A 25,174-nucleotide genomic window follows, 5' to 3' on the forward strand; every position below is an offset into this window, starting at 1 on the left:
TATTGGTATGGTACAATCTATAGACAATTTCTAGTGTGTGGGATCCAATTAGCTAAATAAGTTTTTATCAATTCTAGCGCAATTAAAAAAGACAATTGAATTACTGAAATAGAAAAGAACGTGTTTCTTCGTATACTCAAGGAACATTGCCACACTTCCAATTTCGGCATTTCGACCATATGAAGTTCTGAACGCTTGATCTTCGATCAAATGGAACAAAAGTCCAAAACCATCTTAAAAAAAATAAAAGTCAAACCCGTGCAGTCCGCTCGCTGGCTCGCTGCCGCAGCGATCTGTACTTCTCCACTCCACACTTGTTCGCCAGATAGTCAACGCAATTATCCCTCCGTGCCCGTGCGCGAATCCGAAGATGGAACGGAGCGAAATGCCCAGGGTGAAGCTCGGCACGCAGGGCCTCGAGGTAACTGACTGTAAGACCCCATATTCTCGAATTTAGTCTCGAATCTTTCGGTAGCGGAAGAAGAAATCTGCAGTTTCCTTTTTCATCTGAACTCTGAACAATCTGATTTGATCCCACCGCACTAAATCGCAAATCTTGCGAAAGGAAACTAAGGGAGATGCGACCCTGCAAGAGATACATGGACAAAAGATGTGATTTTCTATTGGGGATTGCGGGTTTCTTGCAATTGGTGAGGTCTTGCTAGTGGGTCTGATCAATTGAAGACGCGCAATGTGAAATGCAGGTGTCCAAGCTTGGGTTCGGGTGCATGGGCCTCACCGGAGTCTACAACGCCCCAGTCCCTGAGGAAGCCGGAATCGCCATAATCAGGCACGCGTTTGAGGCTGGTATCACCTTCTTCGACACTGCAGATGCGTACGGGCCACACACCAACGAAGTCCTGCTTGGAAAGGTAAAATCTTTCTCAATCCAGCCCAGCGATTTGCGGAGGATGTCCAATTTGGCTGAAGGATGATGTAATTTGACAAGGATGTTTGATTTGGCTATGTCCTGTTGGCTAAGAAAGTTTGGCAGATCCGATGCCTATTCGTGGGATTTTTTAAGATCTTTATTGTTTATTAGGATATTATCTTTCGGACAAAAGATGTTGGTGAATTCTAAAATTGGATATTCAGGTGAAAATAGATGGAAATATGATATCTCTTATATGATCACCTTTCTCCTACTCAAACTTACTCTACATTTTCTCCATTGACCTAGCTCAAAGCAATATGAATTTGATATGAATTTGTCGAGAAAGAGTCGTAAACTTTATATAACCGGTGGACCTTTTTATATAAAAGAATTCAAATGACTTACCATCCTGCCTGCTGTATCTGTGAGTTTATGATGAGCAAAAGTTGCAGAGTGTGCAAAATGCACCATGTTTTCTTTTGTCAGTGCTCACATGTCTGTTATCCAACACTAGAATTGTCATTGTCATCACTCTTGAATTGTATCAGACCACAGGGAAACACTTATTTTGTTTTTGCAGGGCGCAGAGAATTTTTCCCCTTTGTAAAATTTCATAGATGATGTGAAAAGTCCAGTCATTCATTTCCAGGCAGCTAACGGTAGTTGGATTACAATCTTTGCCAACATGTTATTTTGTATGATAAATTACTGTGGCTTGATATAGATGAATCAAGTTAGAAGGTAAGGTCTATATTATTCTCTCCAAACGTAATTATGTTAGAAAACCATTGACGCTTTGCAGAAACCAAACCTGCCTACCCTTTTATAACAGGCACATGCTTGTCCAACTATAGTTTGAGCAGACACATGCTTGCCCAACCATCGTTTATCGAAATTGGACTCTCCTTTATATAATCTTTTGAATCAGGAGAGCACATCTGCGTAAGGCTCCAAAATCCTTTTCTCCAACATAATGGGAGCTACAAAATTCTCACCTTTCGCTAATGTTTATTCTAAAACTCAAACTTTGAGACCCTACTTGTATGAGAGATACCTCAGCAGCTGTTTGGTTTCTATGATGACCCTTTCTAAAGCCAATGAGCTAGTATTCCAAGGATGTAACTTGCAACCCTGGGCTTCTTTGACTCTTGGGTCACTGATGTGCCTATTACATATGACATGGAGCATGCTGACCCCTATATCAGTTGCTGTATTCCTCCTTGATTGTATACTTAAAACACATTTTGGTACACAGATTGTATATTTTCATCATTATCATAATTAGATTTTTTTAAGCAGGCACTTAATCATTTTCCCCGTGAGAAGGTACAAGTTGCCACCAAATTTGGCATTGCTGGATTTGATGTCAGTGGCATGCGTGTGAAGGGCACACCAGATTATGTGCGAGCATGTTGTGAAGCAAGTCTTCAGCGCCTTGCTGTTGATTACATTGATCTCTACTACCAGCATCGCATTGATCAGTCAGTGCCTATAGAGGAAACTGTGTGTATCTGTTGATTGTGAACTATGTTTTGTAGTTTGCATTTCATCTGTTCTTCCTGACGTCATCAATGGGTGTGTAGATGAGGGAACTCAAAAAGTTGGTCGAAGAAGGGAAAGTGAAGTATGTTGGCTTGTCAGAGGCTAGTGCAGATACCATTCGTCGGGCTCATGCAGTTCATCCAATTACTGCAGTACAGTTGGAGTGGTCGCTATGGACCAGAGATATAGAGGAAGATATAATACCAGTCTGCAGGTTCATCCACTCCTTATCCAATAATCTAACAAAGCTGTCTATTTTACTTCCAGAAACTTTTAGCATTTGATGTATCTTGAAAGTTTTATTAGTCTTTAATACAATCTTCTTTTTTCCATCGGAACTTGTGCTTGGAGCGTTAATTAGGATGATTGGTGCTTATGGAATGTCCATGTATCATGTATGGTGCATGTGGCAGTGATGAAGTTTTGTTATTCACAGTATGTTCTGTTGGAAAATTACTTGTATTGATTAAAAAACGATATCTAAAATGGGAGAGAAAACTTATCTTATTTTTCCCCCATGTTAATAATATACACTAATACTGTGCCTATCAGATTTATGTTCACTAATACTCCGAGTTTCGTGGTTAGCATGAAATAACTGCATTTGTTTTAAGTTTGTGTACTTATATGTCAAAAGTATATAGATCTGATAACATAATATACATGAGTTGAGCAAAGGCCGATTAATATATCTCATCAACTTCCCAATCATCTGAACCCAGTTTACATATTATGTGATGCTGCCTCTTTATTTTACAGTTATGAAAACTTTGTGTATTGAACCCATCACTCTGGAATAATATGGACTGTTTGATTGTTTCAAGTTATGCATTTTAAGGATTTACTATTTTTCAGTGTGGACACTATTGACAATGTTCAGATGGTGTTCAATTTGTCTCTTTATTATATACTACACTTTCTAGTTAGCTTATGCTTCATATTTCTTAGCTTTGGTTCTTTGAACCTCAACGTCATGCCTTTGTCTTTGTCATAAAAAGCTTTACTTGCATTCAGGGAGCTTGGTATTGGAATAGTTCCATACAGCCCACTCGCCCGTGGCTTCTTTGCTGGCAGGGCAGCTGTAGAGAGTATACCATCAGAAAGTTTATTGGTAAAGCGAGATGTATTCTACCATATTAATTTTTCATGCATAAAAACATTGACATTGTTTTATGTGACTTAGTGTCTCTGCCACTTTTCAGTCTAAACATCCTAGGTATACTGGGGAGAACTTGGAGAAGAATAAAGTTATGTATACACGACTTGAAATGTTGTCCAAGAAGTATGGATGCACCCCTGCTCAACTTGCTCTCTCCTGGGTTCTTCATCAAGGAGAAGATGTAGTCCCAATCCCTGGTAATACATCTTGACATCTCTGCAAGTAGAAATCATCAAACCTTTCACATCACACCCAAAAAAAAAGAACTCAGCCTGCGCAGTTAGGAAAAATAATCCTTTTGTCAAACGAATTTTTAAAACATATGATGCTTTGATCAGCTATAAGATGTAAAAGTACATCCATGTGCAAATAAATAACCATCATATGGTGCTAGTTGAGGTAAGCAGACCAATTTTGGAAAAAATAACGATCAGGACGTATTTACACCGAGAACCCACCCATTTTTTTTTTCACTGGCCCCTTTAATCCTCACTGTAAAACACTGGCCTATAACCTTTCAAGCACGATGGAAGTTCAGGTTTTACTTATTAGAAAAACATTGGACTTATGAGGTTTTGCAGTGACGGTGGTGCATTATATATATGCTTAATCAGGTGTTCGCACTAATTTGAGTGATCTGAGCTTACAAGAATTTTCATCTGAGTAGCCTTCATAAATTGGATAAGATTATTATACACATAGAAGATCCTCAAGTCATAAATTAGAACTAGTACTGTACTAGATAAAAAGTTGAAATTGTTAGGAATAGCACTTGTATTCATAACAGGGGCTCTAGGTCCATATATATATACAGGTACAAGAAGGGGAAAATATACAGAAAACTCCCTAATAGAAAAGGTAAACACCAACAGTACATATACGTCTAACACCCCCCCTCAAACTCATGGTGGGTCAAGAACACTGAGTTTGGAGAGGAAAAATCTATGCTGAATACGTGTCTGTGCCTTGGTAAAGAAATCAGCCAGCTGCAATTCGGAAGGCACATACTGAAGAGCAATAACCCCATCCTGAACCTGTGAACGTGTATAAGAAACATCCACACCAATATGCTTAGTAAGCTTGTGCTTCACTGGATCACGAGCAATACTGATAGCTCCTGTACTGTCAGACAAAAGAGGAGTCGGCACAGAAATTGAAACACCAAAATCCTCAAGCAACCACCGTAACCAAGTCACCTCTGCCGTCACAAACGCCATAGCACGCAACTCAGCCTCAGCACTCGAACGAGAAACTGCTACCTACTTCTTAGTCTTCCAAGCAATAAGGGAACCACCAAGAAAAACACAATAGGCAGAAAGAGACCGACGATCAGAAGGATCACTAACCCATGTAGCATCACAATAAGCCGTGAGATGTAAGGAACTAGAGCGTGGAAAGAATAGACGGCGTGAAATAGTCCCACGAAGATAACGTAAGACGCGAAGAAGATGACTATAATGAAGATGAGAAGGAGCTGAAACAAACTGACTCAGAATATGCACAGCATGAGATATATCAGGACGAGTAACACCAAGATAAACAAGACTCCCAACAATATGTCGATAACGAGTGGGATCCTCAAGGGGCTCACCATCAGTTGCGCGAAGATGAACATTAAGTTCCATAGGAGTCTCAACAGTCCGATGATCAGTAAGAGAAGCCCGATCAAGAAGATCCTGAATATACTTTTCTTGAGACAGATAGAAGCCTTCGGGCATAGAAGAAACCTCAATCCCAAGAAAGAAACTAAGAGGACCAAGATCAGACATAAGAAACGTCTCACTGAGACGGGCTTTGACAAAGGCAATATACTGAGAATCATCGCCAGTAATGATCATATCATCGACATAAAGGAGGAGAAGAGTCCGACCTCGAGTGAAGTATGTACAAACAGGGCAGGATCATGTGCACTGGCAGAAAACCCAGCAGCAGTGACCACGGAGGCAAAACGCTGAAACCAAGCACGAGGAGCTTGTTTTAGCCCATAAAGTGAGTGACGAAGACGACAAACCATACCCTCAGGAACAGAATACCCAGGCGGTGGCTGCATATAGACCTCCTCACGCAGCTCACCATTAAGGAAGGCATTCTTGACATCAAGCTGAGAAACGGACCACCCACGAACAGAGGCCACAGCAAGAAGGGTGCGAACAGTGGTCATGTGAGCAACTGGAGCAAAAGTCTCGTCATAGTCACGACCATGCTCCTGCTGAAAACCACGAGCAACAAGACGAGCTTTATAGCGCTCAAGAGAGCCATCAGAGCGAGTCTTCACCTTATAAACCCACTTGCATATAATAGGGCACACATTGGCAGGACGAGGAACAAGGTCCCACGTGTGAGTGTGCTCAAGAGCGGCAATCTCCTCAGCCATAGCGTGTTGCCATTTTGGATGAGGAAGAGCATCACGATAAGATGACGGCTCCGAAAGAACAGTGGCAGCATAAGGAGAAGGAGAATACCAATCAGGACGCCTACGAAGACGATGACTACGATGAAGAAGCTGCTCAGGAGGTGAATCCTCTGAAAGAGAGGCCTCAGTAGGAGAAGAAGGCATATCAGATGAAGAGGGCATAATAGAAGATGGCACATCAGAGGGCCGAACTCTACGAGTATAGACATGTGTCACCGGTGGCTTTACAGAAAAATCAGTAGGACATTCCAGAGAAGTAGACTCCGGGGAAAGCACATCAGCACGATGAACAGGCGAGGAGACTACATGGGGGACCATGTGAGGAGGTGCCGGACGAGATAAAGGGGTGATAGCAATAGAAGTATCTGGTAATATTAAGAAGGACAGGGATCGACCAAAGACTCCGGGGAAACATCAGAAGAAGGATGAGGATAGAAAGGACGGGATTCATCAAAAATAACATCCCGAGAAATCCGCATCCTACGTCCAACTGGGTCCCAACAACGATATCCCTTATGCTCAGAACTATAGCCGAGAAAAACACACTCGACAGATTGAGCAGTCAGCTTCGTGCGTTCACGAGGTGCAAGAAGCACATAGCACACACAGCCAAAGAGACGAAGACTAGAATAGTCAGGCACCTTATTCAGAAGACGCTCAAAAGGAATCTCACCATGAAGCGTAGAAGAAGGTTGAATGTTAGTCAAATAAGTGGCTGTAGACACAGCCTCAGCCCAAAAGTGAGGCGGAACAGAAGAAGGAAGCAGAAGAGTACGAGCAGTCTCAAGAAGATGACGATGCTTGCGTTCGGCCACACCATTCTGAGCATGGGCGCCAGGACAAGAAAATTGAGCAAGAGTGCCCTGCTCAGAGAGAACCTGACGAAGGGCTACTGAAAGGTACTCGCCTGCAGAGTCAGCACGAAAGACACGGATAGAAGTGTCAAAATGAGCGCGGGTCATAGAAGTAAAAGACTTGTAGATGGATAAGGCCTCGGTACGATGTTTCATAAAATAAATCCATGTATGACGAGAAAAATCATCTATGAATATAATATAGTATCGATGGCCCCCTTTAGAAATAAAGGGAGCAGGACCCCAGACATCCGAATGAACAAGATCAAAAGGACGCTGTGACACAGACTCACTAGAATGATAGGGAAGCTGAATTTGCTTGCCCAACCGACAACCCTGACACTGCGCTAAAGACTCATGACCTGAAACAGAACCTAGAAGACCACGACGAATCAAACTAGATAGACGGGAGCCACATAGATGACCCAAGCGATGATGCCACTGATCAAAAGATGCGGTCGACGAAGCAGCCAAAGCGCAGCCAACTAGACTGACGGGCACAGCGGAAGGAAGACGAAGCCAGTCAAGCTCCCAAAGACGCTGAGAATCACGACGACGAGGGCCAGTACCATCCAGCTGACCCGTGCGACGATCCTGAACATAATAAAAATCAGGATCAAGAATGACACGACAGTCATGATCAGTAAGCTGGCCAGCGGACATGAGCTGCATGGTCAGATCGGGAACATAAGGAGAGTGCCATGTCCGACAACAGGAAGAGAAGAACCATCGGCTGTATGAACAGTAGGAGAACCAGGTGGAGACCGTATGGAAGAAAGACAGGTGCAATCAAGAGTCATATGAAACGAAGCACCAGAATCAGGAATCCATGGACAAATACCTGGAGTAGACGTGGAAGGTGATCCCAAAGTGGAAGACTGCGAAGCAGCAGCAGAACCTATAGGTGCAGAGGGCTGAGTCACAGAACCCGCAGCACCTGGTGACGTAGAGGTAACAAGGCGACTGAGCAACCTGATGATCTCCTGTGTCTCAGAACCAACAGAACTCCTCTGAGGACTTCCAGAACTAGAACCACCAGTAGCACTAGCACCCAGCGAAGAACGAGCAGAACCATCAGCAGCACTAGGACCCTGTGAAGAACGTCCACCGCGGCGAGACTGACCCTCACGAGACTGAGCCTTCTTCTTCCTGTAACAAAATGCCTCCACATGATTATCCTTGCCACACCAATCACATTTAAGACCACCCCCTCGACTCTCAAAAGAAGGCACCGCAGGACGAGTAGAGGAGCTGGCATCCAAAATTGAAGAATATCGCATCAATCCAGCAACAAGAAGGCGAGTCTCCTCATTACGAATAGCAGCAAGAGCCTCCATCAGGGAGACACAGGGATGGCGAGCAAGCAGCTGTGCACGAAGTGGCTCAAACTCATCCCGAAGACGCGTCAAGAAGTCGTAGGTGCGACGAAGCTCAAGAGCCTGCTGCTGACCCAGGCAGGACTGGCAGGTGCTAGAAGACAACGGAGGACTAAGAGTGTTGAGCTGGCGCCAAATAGTAGAAATCTGACCATAGAAATCATCAACGGTACCATCACCCTGTCGAACGAGCTGCTCCTGACGAATGGCTGCAAGAAAAGTAGACTGACCAGTGGGCTCATAACGTGTGCGAAGAAAAGCCCACATCCGATGTGCAAAATCAAGCTCAATAATATCAGCCGAAACCCTGTCCTCAATGCTAGCAACAAGAATAGAAGCAGCTCGAGCATCCTCATCAACCCATGTCCGGTATGCAGTAAACTGAGACTCACACGACGCAAGACCATCATCATAATCAGCAAGGAGCTTCGCCACATCTGCATCATGAGTAGCAAGCAACCGATCCATCTCTTCAGCCGTAGCCTTCTCTGGAATCACTGGCTTCGTAGGAAGCACCGGGTATGTAGGAGCAGTAGGACAAGGTGGACAAGGCAACTCGCCGATAAGAAACTCCCAAAGACAAAGACCACGCATATGAATCCGTAGACGAGGAACCCAATCGCGATAGTTGTTGCCATTGAACAGTACCGGGCAACGTAACACTGGGACACCACCAGACGAAGGAGTCGAAGGAGCCATGGCGACGGCGAGAGCGCAAGGTAAACAGCGGCGGGCGACGGCGAGAGCGCAGAAGAAAAGCGGCGCAAGCGTTTTTTTTCTTTTTATTTTTTTTACGGGACCTAACTCCTTCACAGGAGTCTTATCCTGTCACGTGGTCTGCACCGCACTGCACAGCACAGGCGGACGAGCGGGGCAGCCATGAGGCGCCAGAGCAGAGCAGCGCGGGCGGGCGGGCAGCGACTCCGGCGGGGCGCCGGGGCGGCGCGGGTGGCAACTCCGGCGGGACGAGCGGAGCGCCGGGGCAGCACGGGCAGCGACTCTGGCGGGGCGGGCAGCGACTCCGGCGGGCGGGTGGAGAGCTGGACGACGACGAGTCCGGCGGGTGGAGAGCCGGACGGGCAGCGGCCGGAGTTGACGGAGGAGAATAGCACGCAAGTGCAACGTGCGGAGGAAAAAAAAAGGAACCCGAGGGCAGATTGGGAAGAAACCTAACCCTAGTTCGGCTCTGTACCATGTTAGGAATAGCACTTGTATTCATAACAGGAGCTCTAGGCCCATATATATGTACAGGTACAAGAAGGGGAAAATATACAGAAAACCCCCTAATAGAAAAGGTAAACACCAACAGTACATATACATCTAACAGAAATCATTTATTTTTGACGAATATATGAAGGTTTTTCTACTCTGTAGTAAGTATATAAGACACTCTGCATATAACAATTTTGGAAACAGACATCCATATGTTCCCTGAACAGACCAATATATTGCAGTAGCTGAGAAAGAAAGATTGAACTGAACAGTAATGTGCAAATCTTCGTCCCACCCCCTCTCCGGTAACAAAGATCTGCTGTCAGACACTGGAAGGAGTGAGCCAATTTGAGCAAAGTCTTCACAGTTAGGCCTGCCTGTTGGTCTTCTGAATTGTAGTGTTGCCTTGCGTTTTTCTCTAGATGCAGTAAGTGAAGAATAGTTTGAACAATCTTTTGCTCATTTTGTCATGCTTCACCATCGCAACCTAAAAAACAACAGTAATGCCTAATCCTGAACTATTTGACTAATATGAACTACTTTTTGTATTATTGTGTTCTTTTACATGCCACAATATGCCATCTATCTTTACCTTGTCCCTGTCATTTCACTAGAAAGCAATTTCCTCAATAATATGGAGAGAGACTGAAAATTGCATTACCTTTGCTGTTGCAAACTTAGCAGATGTTCTCCACTTCAATAAGAGTTGTGACTTGTGACTCCAGGATCAGATTCTGTGGAGCATTCTTTTCTTTTAAGAATATGTTCTTCTTATCCACCTTGTTCCCTTACAGAACTATGTTCGTGCCACTAAAATAAAATGGAAAATCATAATTTTTTCCAGTATAATTGGGAGATGGTTTGCACATATAGATGGTATAGCACGTATTCTAGTTCATTTGATGTTTACTTAGTTTAAATGCCCCTATGCTTCATATAGAAAAGGAAATATTACTGTTGTTCATGTGATAGCCAGATAAGCTATATTTTTTTTCAAATACCATCAAAGTTATATGTTATTATGCACACAAGTTTTCTAATTATCTTTGAATCTAGGAACAACAAAAGTGAAGAACCTTGATGATAACATGGGTGCTGTAAAGGTAAAGCTAAGCAAAGAAGACCTCGAAGAAATCTCGGCTGCAGTCCCAGCTGGTGAGGTGGCCGGGTCCAGACTTCTGGGAATCCTGGAGCCTTATTCTTGGAGGCTTGCAAATACCCCACTTCCAAAGTAGCCACATCACATCTTCAAGTGCAAATTCATGGCCGTCCTATCATTGGCAGTGCGTTGTATTTATTCATATCTACATGAAAGAAACAGCAAAATGCATTTGCTTGTGAAAGGAGTGTACCTGGAGCAAGACATGTCACTGGCATTCTGTGTGCAGTGTACCATATTGCTATACTAGATCAAAGAAACAAGTCAGATATAAGTCGAAGTTTTTAATGGGGCACAATTTCTGAATGAATATGTTTTTCATGACATTCTCTAAGTAAAATTGTATCTAATTTCTACAGGAGTGAATCTATGTTCATTTGCCATCATTTGTTTTTAATGAAAAATATTAACTACTTTGATATACTTCAGTTTCCTATATGATTGACTGACATTACAACATATCTAGATGCTACACCCTGTACAGAGCTAAGGGCCTGCTTAGAATTAGAATCCAGCGCTTCAACTGTTTCTGCTTGACTAGATCAATGGTGCCTTACTTTTTGTGACAGCTATTTTGAATTTTGAAAAATCAGAACATGTTGCTTTGTCCTCATTTCAATTTAGCTGCAGTTGGCCTAAGCTTTTTCCCTCAGGCCTGCACTGCTTTTTCCCTTGAACTCCTGTTTGCTGAGAAACTTGTACTGTTTCAGCAATGATACTACATTGATGTCTGTATTGCTTTTTTTTATTATTTTTTACCTCTTGCTATTCCAGGGTACCCAGTTCACATCTCTTAAAACATGTTGCTGTGCAGGCTACCTTGCACTGCACTATTGGTGCTGGGCTTTGCAGATGTTCCACGCAACAGGAGGAGACAATTCGCAATGCCCAAGTAGGGCTGGCTAGCTGCCGCTGCACTGGTGTCGCCCATGGCCATGGGTGTCCCTTTCGGGGGGGGAACCTTGGGAGGAGCTGACCAGATTTCGGATGGACGGAGATGGATCTCGAGGCACAGCGACGCCCATCGTCACGCGCTTTGAGCATCCTGCATCCATCGGGGATCGCGCGCGGCGGCTGCCGGTGATGATGCGGAGGCCAGGAAGGGCCACCATGCGTTGCAAGAACATGTGTGGAGCTGGTGGCCGGTCTTTGGCCTCCTCTTGGTTTGGTGGACCACCTCCCCAAATTCTGGTGCCGGGATCTTTGTCCCGGCAGACTGGTTGCCTGGCCACAACACCTTGATGCGGTTGATGAGGCCGTGCAGCTAGCTAGCAGCGTCAGTGTGCCGTGGCCAGCCAGTCTATGATTGTTGGATGATTGATTTGGCTGGTGCATTGTGTCATGTCTTGCTCATCTCTGATCCCAATCTGAAAACAGGGAGTGGTGGCTCTGCAACAAGGTACAGTGTACTATCACCAGGCCCTGAAGTTGGTGCAACTCTCTGAAACTTCATCTCTGCTGAGCTCTCAGGAACTGTGCATCTCTCCAACCTTTTGTATTTCCAGCCCAACTGTTTTTTGAACTCTACTACTAGTGACGATGCACTTAGTAAACAATCAAGTTCTGCGGGCCATGACATAATCTTTAATTCAATGAAAGTATGGCTCAAGTGTTTAACACAAAAGATAATTGTTTCCTGCTATCTGCATCTAGGTGGCAGTCCAAAAGAAGGGGTTGCTAGCTTTTTGTTAATGCCTGGAGTTTGATTGCAAAGGACAAAGAGGCCGGCCGGGAATAAAGAAGGCAAACAAAGCGGAGGAGAGGAGATAAAGCAGATAAAGGAGGGGGGCAATTGGGATATTGGGCGTACTAGGTCATTCCCTACTGCATCTCGCATGCAAAACCCATGGCTTTTCCTCAAAAGCCTGGGGGTTACGCAGCATGCCTGCTCTTGGGATGGATATAACCCCAATCCCTAGGTTTATTCCGTCCTAGCTTTATACCCTTTACATATCCACATCACTCCTCGAGAATATTCTGGCGTATTAGGCTTTCCGTCTTTTGCGTGCCTATATCTTTCGCAAAGCCACTTAGGTCCATACATACACAAAACGCATGCTGGCAGTAGTAACCTACCAGCATGCAGTACATATTTGTACACTTGCAATTCTGCATCTGCAAGTTCTTGTACAAAAGAAACACAGTTAAATTACAGACATGTGTGAACTTTGTCACTTTTGGGAAAAAAATTATATATTTCCAATTTGTCCATGAGCAATTAAAGTGATATCATAATTACCAGGTAATGTAACCAGTTGTAGTAGTTAAGTAGATGATGAAGATTTGACACTACCATGTAAGATGTAATTGAGGAAAACAAAGGGTCGGGCAGGGGCATGATGCGTGTCAACGCACGACAATAAAGAAGCCTGCACACATTTTGCACAGGTCCTTTTCCTTCTTCCACCGGTCCACCCCATCTTTCTCAAACTATGTGCTAGGCCCTATCTCGGGATTGCACATACATGTATATATGTATCTCTCTCTCCATGTATACATCATGATAAATATATGGTCCCCAGCCCAGCTCGTAGTCCCATATGCATGCACGGTATGCACTCATCATGCACATACTGCAATTAACAGAGATGATAAATCCATGCAAATGCCCACTCATCAATTTATCTGTGTTGTTAACTAGGATTCATGTTCATCGGATCTGTTTGGCATGATTCTAACTCCAAACTTCAGGGTGGAGCTGAGTGGAGCCAGCCAAATAACCCAACTCCACCGTTTTTTGGGCAGCCCAACTCCATGGAGTTTTTGGAGCCCCGGTTCATTTTGCTGGATCACCTCATTTGCAACTCCAAGACTCTGAAATATGAACTTACTCGTGGAGTTCGGAGGTAATTACCCACCTTTGCCATTGGTTACACAAGGGTATCGGTTCGTTCTATTGTTTTCCCCTCCTCCTGACGCCTTCTCCCCCCGTCTCGTCTTTCACCTCCTCCCATCCCGACTCCTCCTGCCTATCCTCGCGACTCGCCAAGAAGGGGCGCCGGGGTGTTGCCGCCACCCGCCGCGTGGCTGGCCAGCCAACCGGACTGCCACCGGAGTTGCTACTCCCCACCCCACCACTGTCTGGCCAAGCCCCCGAGCCACGCTACCTCCTTCCGGCTTCCTCCTCCCGCTGGACTCGTGGCCAAGATCCGACCGATGCTAACCCGCCGGCAGCAGAAACCCCTCAAACCATCCGCCCTTGGGACCTGCACCACCACCAATGGACCAGCGCCCGCCGCCACCCAAGGACGTGGGCCCCCTGCCTAATGCCGCCTGTCCAAGGTACAATAGCAAACCCTATCTCCTCCCTTCTTCTCACACTGGTTTGATTTCTATGCTCACACAAAAGAAGATTGTTGCTGCCAACATGGTTCTTCACAACTTCATATGTGAGCATGCTAGTGAGGATGAAGACACTACTGGAAAACTTAGCATTCGTCCCGAGGCTTAGTACCGGTTAGTTTTTAACTTGGTACTAATGTGAGCATTAGTACCGGGTCTAACGGCTAGTTGCCCAGTAGCGCCCCGTGACCCCCTTTAGTATCGGGTGGAGGCTTCACCCGGTACTAAAGGTCACCAATTAGTGCCGGTTGAAGCCTCCAACCGGTACTAATGTGCCTGAGGGGCCTTTAGCATCGGGTGGAGGCTTCACCCAGTACTAATTGGCAACCTTTAGTACCAGGTGAAGCCTCCACCCGGTACTAACTTCCTTCCTATAAATTAGGCGTCTTCTTCCTCTTGCCCGAGCCATTTCCTCCAGCTCGGGCTTCATCCATTCATGGCGAAATAGGGGAGGTGCTGCTGGATTTTTGACCATTTCGTGGGGATTTCACTCAGTCAAGTGTTCTAAAGGTTAGAAACTTCATCCTCCCTTGATACATGGTTAGTATACTAAGTTTTATGCTTTAGAGCTAGAGTAATTTGTGATTTTTAGAAAAAGCTATAATGGAGAATTTTTTCATGTAAATGCATGTGTTATATATGTTTGAGCTACAATTTTTTGGATGCTATGTTAGAGGAATAATTGCATAGTTTAGTCCTTTACGACTATGAGCTAAATAATTTGTGGGAAAAGTATAATTTTTTTCATATTTAGTCATTTGCAAATATGAGTGAGATAAATTGTGGTACATAGAGATAATAAGATTAAATAGAGGTATGTAATTAGTTATTTTTAGAATAAGCTACAATGAAGAAATTTTTCATTTGTGTGTTATATTTGAGCTAAATAAATTGTGGGGATAAAATATAATTTGTTCATAGTTTAGTCATTTGCAAATATGAGCTAAATAAATTATGGTACCTAGAGATGACTACTGCTACTGGAGGTAGTGGCGATGGTGGGGGCGATCGTCGTTCCTCTCGCAGCAAGGGGAAAATCATAGTTGGCCTTCATGATAAGCCAAAGAAAATGAGCACGTGGGAGAGAGCAATGCTTCGTTAATTGAAAAAATGTCATGAAGATGCTATTGCAGTGGGTCAGGAACCTCCTTTTGGTGGTCGTTATACTCTACCACCAGTCCTGGGGGTTTCAGGTCCACTAAGTACTACCGTCGCAGGAGGCACAAATACACCACAAGATGAGGCTGGGTCAGTTAAACCTTCGTCTTCGCCACCCAAGGATGGTTTGTCGTAGATAGTACTCAGTGGATGGTTTGTCGTAGTGTATTATGTTGTTTGGGTTTGAAATTTAAATTTGTGTATTTCTATCTTAACTTTCAACAATATTTGAGTTTGTCGTAGTGTATCATGTTGTTTAGATCTAAACTTTAAATTTGTGTATTTCTATCTAACTTTCAGCAACATTTGAGTTTTATGAAATTTGTATGATATTTGTTATGCTTCATAATTATATGCATGATCGGAATATCTTTGGTTCGGTAATACTTTATAGATGAATTGACAATGGATGTACAATGCAAACAAACACTCCATGGATTACATTAATGGCTTGTGTGGTTTTCTTGCTCTGGCAAAATCCAACAAACCGCCGTCCGGTTTCATTTGTTGTCCATGCAGAAATTGCAAAAATAAGAAGGATTACTCATCCAGAAAGACTATTCACGCCCACATATACAGTTCTGGATTCATGCCTAACTATTTTGTTTGGACCAAGCACGGGAAAAGAGGGGTTATGATAGAAGATGATGATGAAGAAGAAGATGAAAACATTCCAACTGGACTCAAGGAGGTGCCTTTGCAGATGCTCCAATAGGCGAGGCTAAAGAAGAGATAGGCGAGGCAGAATGTCCTATCGATGATCTAGGTCAAGTGCAAAGGAAGACTACGAGAATGTGAAGGAGTTAAAAAAGTTCGAGCGTATGTTAGATGATCATAAGAAATTGTTGTACCCATATTGCAAGCAGGGGCATAAAAAGTTGGGTATCACATTAGAAATGTTGCAATGGAAGGCAAAAAATGAAGTTTCTGACAAGGGTTTTGATGACTTGAAAATCATAAAGAACATGCTTCCCGAGGGGAATGAATTGATGTCCTTGACGTACAAAGCAAAAAAAGTTGTTTGCCCTCTAGGTTTGGAGGTACAAAAGATAAATGCATGTCCTAATGATTGTATCCTCTATCACGGTGAGGAATATGAGAAATTGGAGGCTTTTCCTGTGTGCAAAGCGCTGCATTATCAGATTAGGTGAGATGACCCCGGTGATGTTGAAGGGCAGGCTAGCAAGAAGAAACTTTCTGCGAAGGTAATATGGTATTTCCATGTAGTACCATGCTTAAGCTTTTGTTCAGAAACAAGGCACATGCAAAGTTGATCCATTAGCATAATAAAAAATGTAAGCAAGATGAAATGATCAGACACCCCGCTGATGGGTCCCAATGGAGAACAGTTAACAGAGAATTTCCTGAGTTTGAAAAGGCTACAAGGAATATATGGTTTGATTTAGGTATGGATGGATTCAATCCATTCGATGAGTTCAATAGTGGTCATAGCACTTGGCCTGTGACCTTATGTATGTTCAATCTTCCGCCCTGGATGTGCATGAAGTGGAAGTTCATTATGATGCTGGTAATTATCCAAGTCTCAAAATAACTTGGCAATGACATTGATGTTTACCTAAGACCGTTGGTTGATAAATTTTTACTTTTATGGAAGGAAGAAGGTGTACGTGTGTGGGATGAGGACAAAAAGGAGACTTTTAATCTACGAGCATTGTTGTTCGTAACCATCAATGATTGGTCGACACTTGGTAATTTATCCGGATAGACAAACAAGGGATATCGAGCCTGCACGCACTGTTTAGATGATACTCGCAACATGTATTTGTAACACTATCGGAAGTTCGTGTATACGGGCCATCGTCAATTTCTTCCTGCTAAGAACCCATTAAGAAAGAAAGGGAAGCATTTTGAAGGGGAGGAAGAAAAATGTACTAAGCCTGTTCACCGTAATGGTAAATGTGTATTTTCTATGATAAAGGATGTAAGGGTAGTCTTTAGCAAGGGCTCTGGTAGCCAACCTGTTCCGAACGACAAGGACGGACATGCAACCATGTGGAAGAAGTCTATAGTTTGGGAGATACCTTATTAGGAAGTCCTTCAGGTCAGTAATGCAATCGATGTGATGCACCTGATGAAAAATCTTTACGTGAATGTGCTTGGCTTCCTGGGTACATATGGAAAGGCAAAGGATACAATTGAAGCACGTCGGGACCTAAAACGTATAAAACAACGAGATGGCCTACATCCGAAAAAGAGAAATGATGGACATTACTTGCATCCTGCCAGTTACACTCTCAGCATGGAAGAGAAGGAAAGCATGTTTGAGTGCTTGAATAGTATCAAGGTCCTATCGGGCTACTCCTCGAATATACAGGGAATAATAAATATTAAAGAGAAGAAATTCATAAATCTAAAGGTTCATGACTGCCACATCCTGATGATGCAATTGCTTCCTGATGCACTGGGATGTATTCTACCAGAGAATTTGAGAATGGCAATCGTGAAGCTATGTCCATTTCTCAATATGATTTCTCAGAAGGCAATCCATCCAAACAATCTACTAAAGCTGCAGATGATGTGGTGCAATACCTTGTCAGCTTTAAGATAATCTTTCCACCTTCGTTCTTTAATATCATGACCTACCTTCTAGTCCACCTTGTTGAAGAGATTTTTGTTCTCGGTCCTATATTTCTACACAATATGTTCCCTTTAGAGAGGTTTATGGAAGTTCTAAAGAAGTATGTGCATAATCGTGCCTATCCAGAAGGAAGCATCGCAAAGGGTTATGGAACAGAGGTGGTCATTGAGTTTTGTGTTGACTTTATTGATGACCTGAGTTTGATTGGAGTCCTTGTATCACGCCATGAGGAGAGACTCAAGGGAAAGGGCACACTAGGGAGGAAAGCTCGAATGGACATCGATGAGAGTACATTTCGTAAAGCCCACTTCACTGTCCTGCAACAATCATCCCTAGTAGCTCTATAGATGGAGGAGCACAAGACCATTGTACTGTCCTCAAACCAGAGGAAGACTGAGGCTAGGATCACACATCATCACATTGACATTTTCGCCTCTTGGTTGCGGCGATAACTGATGGGTGATGACATGATTGAAGAACAACTAGCATGGTTGGCTAGGGGTCCATCTATCTTAGTATCGACATTCCAAGAATACAAGATAAATGGGTACAGATTTTACACGACAGCCCAAGACCAAAAGAGCATAAACTAAAATAGTGGTCTCCGTATAGATGCAATAGACAATAATGGAAAAAAAAGATAGATACTATGGTGTCATTGAGGAGATATGGGAACTGGACTATGGACCTTTGAAAATCCCTCTATTTCGGTGCCAATGGGTGAAACTTACTGGAGGAGGTATAACAATAGACAACTATGGGATGATAATAGTGGATCTCAACAAGATTGGATATAAATACGAACCATTCATCCTAGCCAATGATGTCACTCAAGTTTTCTATGTGAAGAACATGCCAAGAAAACCAATCAAGAAGGGTGCTAATAAGTCAGATGATCAGCCAAAGCACCACATAGTTCTATTTCAGAAGTTAAGAACAACACTGACATTTCAGAAGATTATGATCAGTTTGATGATCTTCCTCCATTTTCAGTCGATGTTGACCCAACCATCCTGTTACCCAAAGAGGATGCTCCATACTTATGCCGCGATCACAACCAAGGGACGTTCGTCAAGAGGAAGGTTATTAACGTTCTGCTAGATGATGATATGTAATATGTTAGAATCATTATGTTGTGTTTTGTGGTCAAGTGATAATAATGCAATAACGCATTGTAATGATATGTCATGTATTCTATGGGTTTATTAACAATAATATTTTTGCATGGTTAAAATATTAATTATTTTGATTTTTTAGTACCATTAAATATTAAACAATAAATTTAGATATAATTAAACAAGTACATGACTAAGCCATGGTAAACACGTTAATAACACTACGGGCACTATTTTTCTAGATTTTTGCATGGCCAAAATATTTATTCTTTCTAATTTTTAAGTTAACATAAGTATTATGATCATTTATAACCTATTACTAACTTAATATTACTAATTTTACTATGTTTGATATTTAACTGCATCTAATATTTTTATTGTGTAGATCTAATCAACATCAAGATAACAAACTTTTTTTGCAATTTTATGAACATTATTTGATTTTGCTATGCAATAAATAAATATAATAGCAATTTTAATAGAAAGGAAATAAAACATTTGTCTTGGCAGGATCTGAAATAGTAGGCTACAACCCTTTTAGTACCGGGTGATACACCCGGTACTAAAGGGGCGCATTTTCATTTCGCGCGTGGCGCACCCCCTTTAGTATCGGGTGGTAGCTACACCCGGTACTAAAGCAGTGGTCTTTAGTACCGTGGTAGCCACCACCGGTACAAAAGGGCATTAGTACCGGGTGGGGGTGATGCCCAGTACTAAAGGGGGGATAAAAACCCCATCCCCTTCCTCCCTAACACTTAGCCGCGGTTGTCGTCTCCTCCTCCGAATCCTCTATCGTTGCCCCTCCTCCACGCCGCGCGCCGCCATCATGTCACACCCAAGGCGCCTTCTCCGACACCGCGTGCCCCCGCCACCCCCATTGCCCCCAACACCGCCTTCTCCGATCCGACGTCGGCCGTCCCCTCGCCTCGCGCCGCCACCCCCCTCCTCCTCGCCGGACTGTCATCGCCGCCACCTCCTCCACCGTCATCGTCCCCGGCGCTGCCTCCTCCACCGCCCCGCTGGCCACCACCCTCCTCCACCGGCGCCGCCCCTCGCCCTCCACTGGCATCGCCCCTCCTCAACTAGCGCTGCCCGTCCTCCACCACCACCGCCCCTCCTCCACCGTACCGGCGCCACCCATCCTCCACCGGTGCCACCCCTCCTCCACGCTGCCACACCCTCCTCCACTAGCGCCGCCCCTCCTCCACTGTACCGGCGCCGCGCGGCCACGGGTTCGTCTCTGCTGACGTAAGCCCGTGGCCAAGCTGACGTCATCATTTTTCTTTTTAAAAAAATTTCCTTATCTTTAGTATTTAGGAAATTGTGTTAGGAAAATTAGAAAATTTATAAGTAGTGTTCGACAATATAGTGCTATGAAAATTAGAAAGTTAGAAATTGTGTTATGAAAATTAGAAAATTACAAATTGTGTTATGAAAATTAGAATTGTGCTAGAAATATATAAATAATGCTAGAAATTGTAAAATGCCATGCATTCGTTTTATATTAGCCTTAGTCATTTTATCACTACAAAATGTATAAGTATTATTAGTCATTTCTTAAGTAATTTATTGTTGATCCCTACTAATTTTTAGTCGTTTATTGTAACAAATATTTCATTCATTTTTAGTCATTATTTTTACAATAAATGTGTATAAGTGTTTCATTCTTTTTAAGTCATTTATTGTTGATGCCTACTAATTTTTACAATAATTATTTTTATATTCTATTAGTTACGAGAAATTTGATGTTGGTAGTGAATCACAAGCAATTCACTATAAATAAATTTTTAGTCATTTATTTTAACAAATTGTATAAGTGTTTTATTCTTTTTTAATCATTTATTATTGTTAAAAAATGTATAACTATTAGTCATTCTTTTTACAGTAAATGTGCATAAAATATTATAAAATTGTTGATGACGAGCAATTCACTGTAACAATTTGTACAAGTGTTTTAATTCTTTATTGCGGTCATTCTTTCAATTGTTGCGGCCTACTATTTCTTAGAATAATTCCTTCTATATTGTATTAGTTACAATGGCACGATCAGAGGACGAGCAGGCCCGATTGGATAAGGAATACCTAATGTACTTGATTGCTCAAGGTCACACGAATGATCAACCAAATGAAGAGGTCGATCATAACCAGACTGACATCTACCTCAACATGTCTGGTAATGGCAATAAGGAGGAACCAATTCCTGAGGGAGGCAATGATGGGAAACAAGGCAAGGTATAGCAATTATTCTATGTAAACCTGATTTAAATTCATGACTAATCAAGATTATTGGGAATTAATAGTTCTTTCATCTTCAGCCAGCTGGATCGAGTAGGCTGAAACAGAAAAGAGGCAAGAAGAAAAAGCTAGAGGGACGTATCATCATCACAGAACTTAATGAAGAGGGTGAATCAACTGCTCTAGACAATGCTAAGACGAAATTGGTGAATCAAATTGGCTTTCTTGTTAGGGATAACATCCCAATAAGCTTTCAGAATTGGAAAAGCCCTGAAATCGATGAGAGCATGGTCCCCGTACCCAAGGTCCCTCTAAGCATGGTCCCTAATCGAGAGAAGGAAATGATATGTGATCAGATAAAAGAAAAATTCACATTCACAGGTGTAGATGAAGCCATCGTGAAAGATTGGGGATTTAGAAATGCTGCAATTGCTTTTCAAACATACAAGAAGAAACTGAATAAAGACTATATAAAAAAGGGCCTTACACTAGATTTCACAAAGCACCTGAACTTAAGAGATCCCTAGGATTCTTTTGTGCAGTACAAGCAATCACAAAAGAGCGCTAAGGCAACTAAAACTAACACCGACAATGCTCGCAAAAGTAGTAGAAATACTACCATCATCTTGGGCTATGAGGTTACAAGAAGGGGTTTATCAAATGGCAGAGAATGGAAGATGACATAATTTCTAAGGGAATCATACCGGCAACTCTCGAATGGCCGGAGCGAGCAAAGCATTGGTATTATTCTCATGGTGCCATGCTCAATCCTGAAGATGGATCATTTGTGTTTGGCCAAGAATTAAGAGAAGCGGATGCGAGGCTTGTTGAGTTAATAAAGGCTACGACCGAAGGAACTTTCGTGCCTGATTGAGAGAAAGACGAGCTGACTATGGAACTAGGTAATCCAGAACACCTTGAACGTTGCAGAGGTAAAGGAGTAATTCCATGGAAGATTGCTTTTCGTGAGCACATTAATTCCTACAGAAGTCGCCAAAGAAGTAAGGCCGAACACGCACGACAGCTGCGAAAGTTGCAAGAACACGTAGCTTTGATAGAGGCAAGAATGGAGGAAGCCATTGATCGGCATGTGACTCTAGATCTTAGCAAACAAGACAGTGAACAAGCAGCTACATCATCAGGGGCTAATGTCAATGTAAGCCCCTCTCAGCGTCGAAGCAGCGTCGCTTCCACGCAAGTCCCAGCAAGAGGATCTTCAGACATAGTTGAGGACAACCAACGCCACCTCATGGACGACATGACTAGGAGGGCCCCTTGTGAGCTTGTTACTCCCGTGAAAAATAAGCTCATCGTGGTGTCTTATGGTGTAGCTAAACAACCGACCCAAGACCAAACAATTCATGGTGTGGAGATTCCAGCTCACGGTTTTGCCAAAGTTGGGGTGGACCGAGTGGTTGACGGTTGGGATGACCTCAAACTGGAGGTACCTGGAGGTGACAGGGAAAAGAATCTAGAAGAAGCCATCCACGGTTGGATTCTATGGCCCAAGTGCTACATAAGGATTCCACAACCAAAACCGATCATCTCCTCAGGGCTCAAGAGCAAGATCACCTACGCCATCTGCCAGGGCACCCTCTCCACTACCTGACAGGGATCCTAGCATGAGTCCACTAGCTGATAGGGATCCTAACATGAGTCCACGCTCTCCACCAGCTGATAGGGATTCTAGAATGAGTCCACCTGCCCCTGTTATGAGTAAGGCTGCACGGCGAAAGACGTCTTCAGTTCCGCCTACTGCGGCTACAAAGAAGAAGTACAAGAAGCCGAAGGCGAAGCAACCAGAGCCCAATAAAGCTTACGACAAGACTAATGCGGAAATCGATGTAGTAGTGGATCCTGAGGTTAAAGCTCACTTTGCACCAAAACCTCCCGTGAAGAAAGATCCACCACTTGATAAGGTTAAATTTCAGGTTTTCATTAGAAGCATGGAGTTGGAGAAAAAGAAAAATTCAGAGAAACTACCACTATTTGACTACGACCGCTCGATAACAAAGTATTTTCAGATGAAGAAAAAGGGGTCAAGTATTCCACAGCTCGGAACCCAATCCAACCAATTGATTGCCCCGCTCCAGGTGCTTTCGGAATTTGATAAGAACCTACTTCTATTCTCCAAAGATACAAATCTCACCGCAGCTTAACTTCGAGGGGAGGATCACATCCCAAAGCACGCTGGGGCTGGTAAATAGAAATTTGAGTTAGGGAAAGAGCTTGTGTGGCCGCAGTTGGTGGACCGTCTTCCAGCGAAGATGTATAAATTGCAACAATGGTACATGGAAGCTTCAGCCACCGGTTTACTCATGCTAGAAGTTTGGATTGAAGATCAACATTATTTCCATGGTGATGCCATTATAAATGTGCTGCTCAAAGAACTTTATTTCCTTTACAATCAAGACGCACTTGACAAATCACTCATCAGTTCCTAGGTTCTATAATTTTTTAATTTGCTCTATCTTCAAAATCCCTACTATAGTCATTGTGCGACTCCTATCTCCTATTCTATTTTGTATCATGCAGGATTCAGATTCAAGATTGCCGGAGGAATGGATTCTATGATGTCAGCTTCATAGACCCGGATGTTATAAATGAGGCAACTGTAAGAGATAAACCAAATCGAACCTTGAAGAATATATATAATTTCTTGGACAAGCAACATTACAAGAAGTACATACTTTTGCCGTACAACTTCAAGTGAGCGTGTTTTCCATCTCTTTTATTTTTCGAACTAGCAGGTAAAAATAAGAATGAATAGCTTTTCACTATGTATATATGTACGGCTTCCACTGGATACTCCTTGTTATCGTGGTTGATCGAAGCATGGTCTATATCCTGGACTTTCTAAGGAGACCAAGAAATTAATACACCGACCTCATAGACATGCTTAACAGAGCTTGGGCTCGCTTCCGTCAACATCACTTAGGTGAATTCAAGGAGCAACTTCATATCCACTCTGAATTCCTGGTATGTATTGAATTTGCACATCTCGTGTCACTTCCTTGAACACAACAAATATTTCATAACTTCTTTTGCCATATATACACTATTTGAGATAGAATTCGGGGAATAATTTATACGGATACTACGTATGTGAGTTCATCCATGGCTTTGTAGGTCCCAAGCGTATAACCAACCACGAATTCAGAGTACGCATACAAATTTCTTAACAATAAATTAGTTCTAATTGTGCAGATCCATTGATCTTGATCTAATATAATAACCTTTGCTAATGATATAGATTACGCATATGAAGGAAGAACTCCTCAAGACAGAAAAAATCAGGGTAATTCAAGAACAACTCAATGGATTTCTTCTGGACGAGGTAGTAAATCCAGTGAGAGAGTTCATAATGATGGATCAAATTTGCATCACCGTCAGGAATCGGGTTCAGAATGGTTAATCCAAAATATTGAACTTGAAAAGTTGATGCAATGTAATATTATTCATATATGTGTATGCACAATATGTCTATGTATAATATTATCTCAACTGTAATATTATAGATCAAATACAAGTTTATATATACTAGCGTATTAGCACTAGTATACATAAAGGAACAAATACGAAATACTAATATAGAATAAAGAAAGAGAAAAGAAAATGAGAAAAGAAATAGAAAAGAAAAAACCGGTACTAAATTGGTCTCGGCCACGCGCGACGTGGCAACCAATTTAGTACCGGTTGGTATAAAAAACTGGCACTAAAGGCTCCCTTTTAGTACCGGTTATTTAACCCAGTACTAAAGGGTACCGAAGTAGCAATACCAGTTGCGCAACTGGTACTAAAGGGGGGTTAGGACCCGGTACTAAAAGTGCTTTCCCCAGCAATGAGACTTTGTTAATTTCGATCGAGATCCAAACTTTGTTCCTACTATCCCAGAAAGGAACAACAAGTATGCTGTGTCTCAACATGTCTCCGATGGATCAACTTCGGAACCAAGCTTTGTGACCATGGACGCATTTCGTGATAGTTTGGGTACATCTATTGTCTTAGCGTAGAACTAGTACGTGCAATAATTAAGAACATGGCGTATTGTGAAATAATTGTATACCATGGACATGTAATATGTTGGTATTTTAGCTTTTTCTATCGTCATTTTATTTCACATGAATAGTGAAAAT

The 25,174-nt window shown here is 42.8% G+C and overlaps 1 protein-coding gene across 1 annotated transcript; it reads left to right on the forward strand.

Moving 5' to 3' along the window:
• Positions 1 to 215: 215 nt before the first annotated feature.
• Positions 216 to 11,010, forward strand: LOC117838928 (perakine reductase). Its single transcript, XM_034719134.2, has 7 exons — positions 216 to 421; positions 705 to 872; positions 2,174 to 2,377; positions 2,458 to 2,630; positions 3,431 to 3,527; positions 3,619 to 3,772; positions 10,487 to 11,010. The coding sequence occupies exons 1-7, from the start codon at positions 371 to 373 to the stop codon at positions 10,663 to 10,665; spliced, it is 1,026 nt and encodes a 341-aa protein (XP_034575025.1). The 5' UTR covers positions 216 to 370; the 3' UTR covers positions 10,666 to 11,010.
• Positions 11,011 to 25,174: the final 14,164 nt, after the last annotated feature.

Source organism: Setaria viridis, chromosome 9, assembly GCF_005286985.2.
Source record: "Setaria viridis chromosome 9, Setaria_viridis_v4.0, whole genome shotgun sequence".
Classification (NCBI taxonomy): Eukaryota; Viridiplantae; Streptophyta; class Magnoliopsida; order Poales; family Poaceae; genus Setaria; species Setaria viridis.

Coding starts and splice junctions, on each gene's coding strand:
- LOC117838928 (XM_034719134.2), top strand. CDS start 371: ATGGAACGGAGCGAAATGCCCAGGGTGAAGCTCGGCACGCAGGGCCTC. Junction 422..704: donor TCGGCACGCAGGGCCTCGAG/GTAACTGACTGT, acceptor TGTGAAATGCAG/GTGTCCAAGCTTGGGTTCGG. Junction 2,378..2,457: donor CAGTGCCTATAGAGGAAACT/GTGTGTATCTGT, acceptor ATGGGTGTGTAG/ATGAGGGAACTCAAAAAGTT.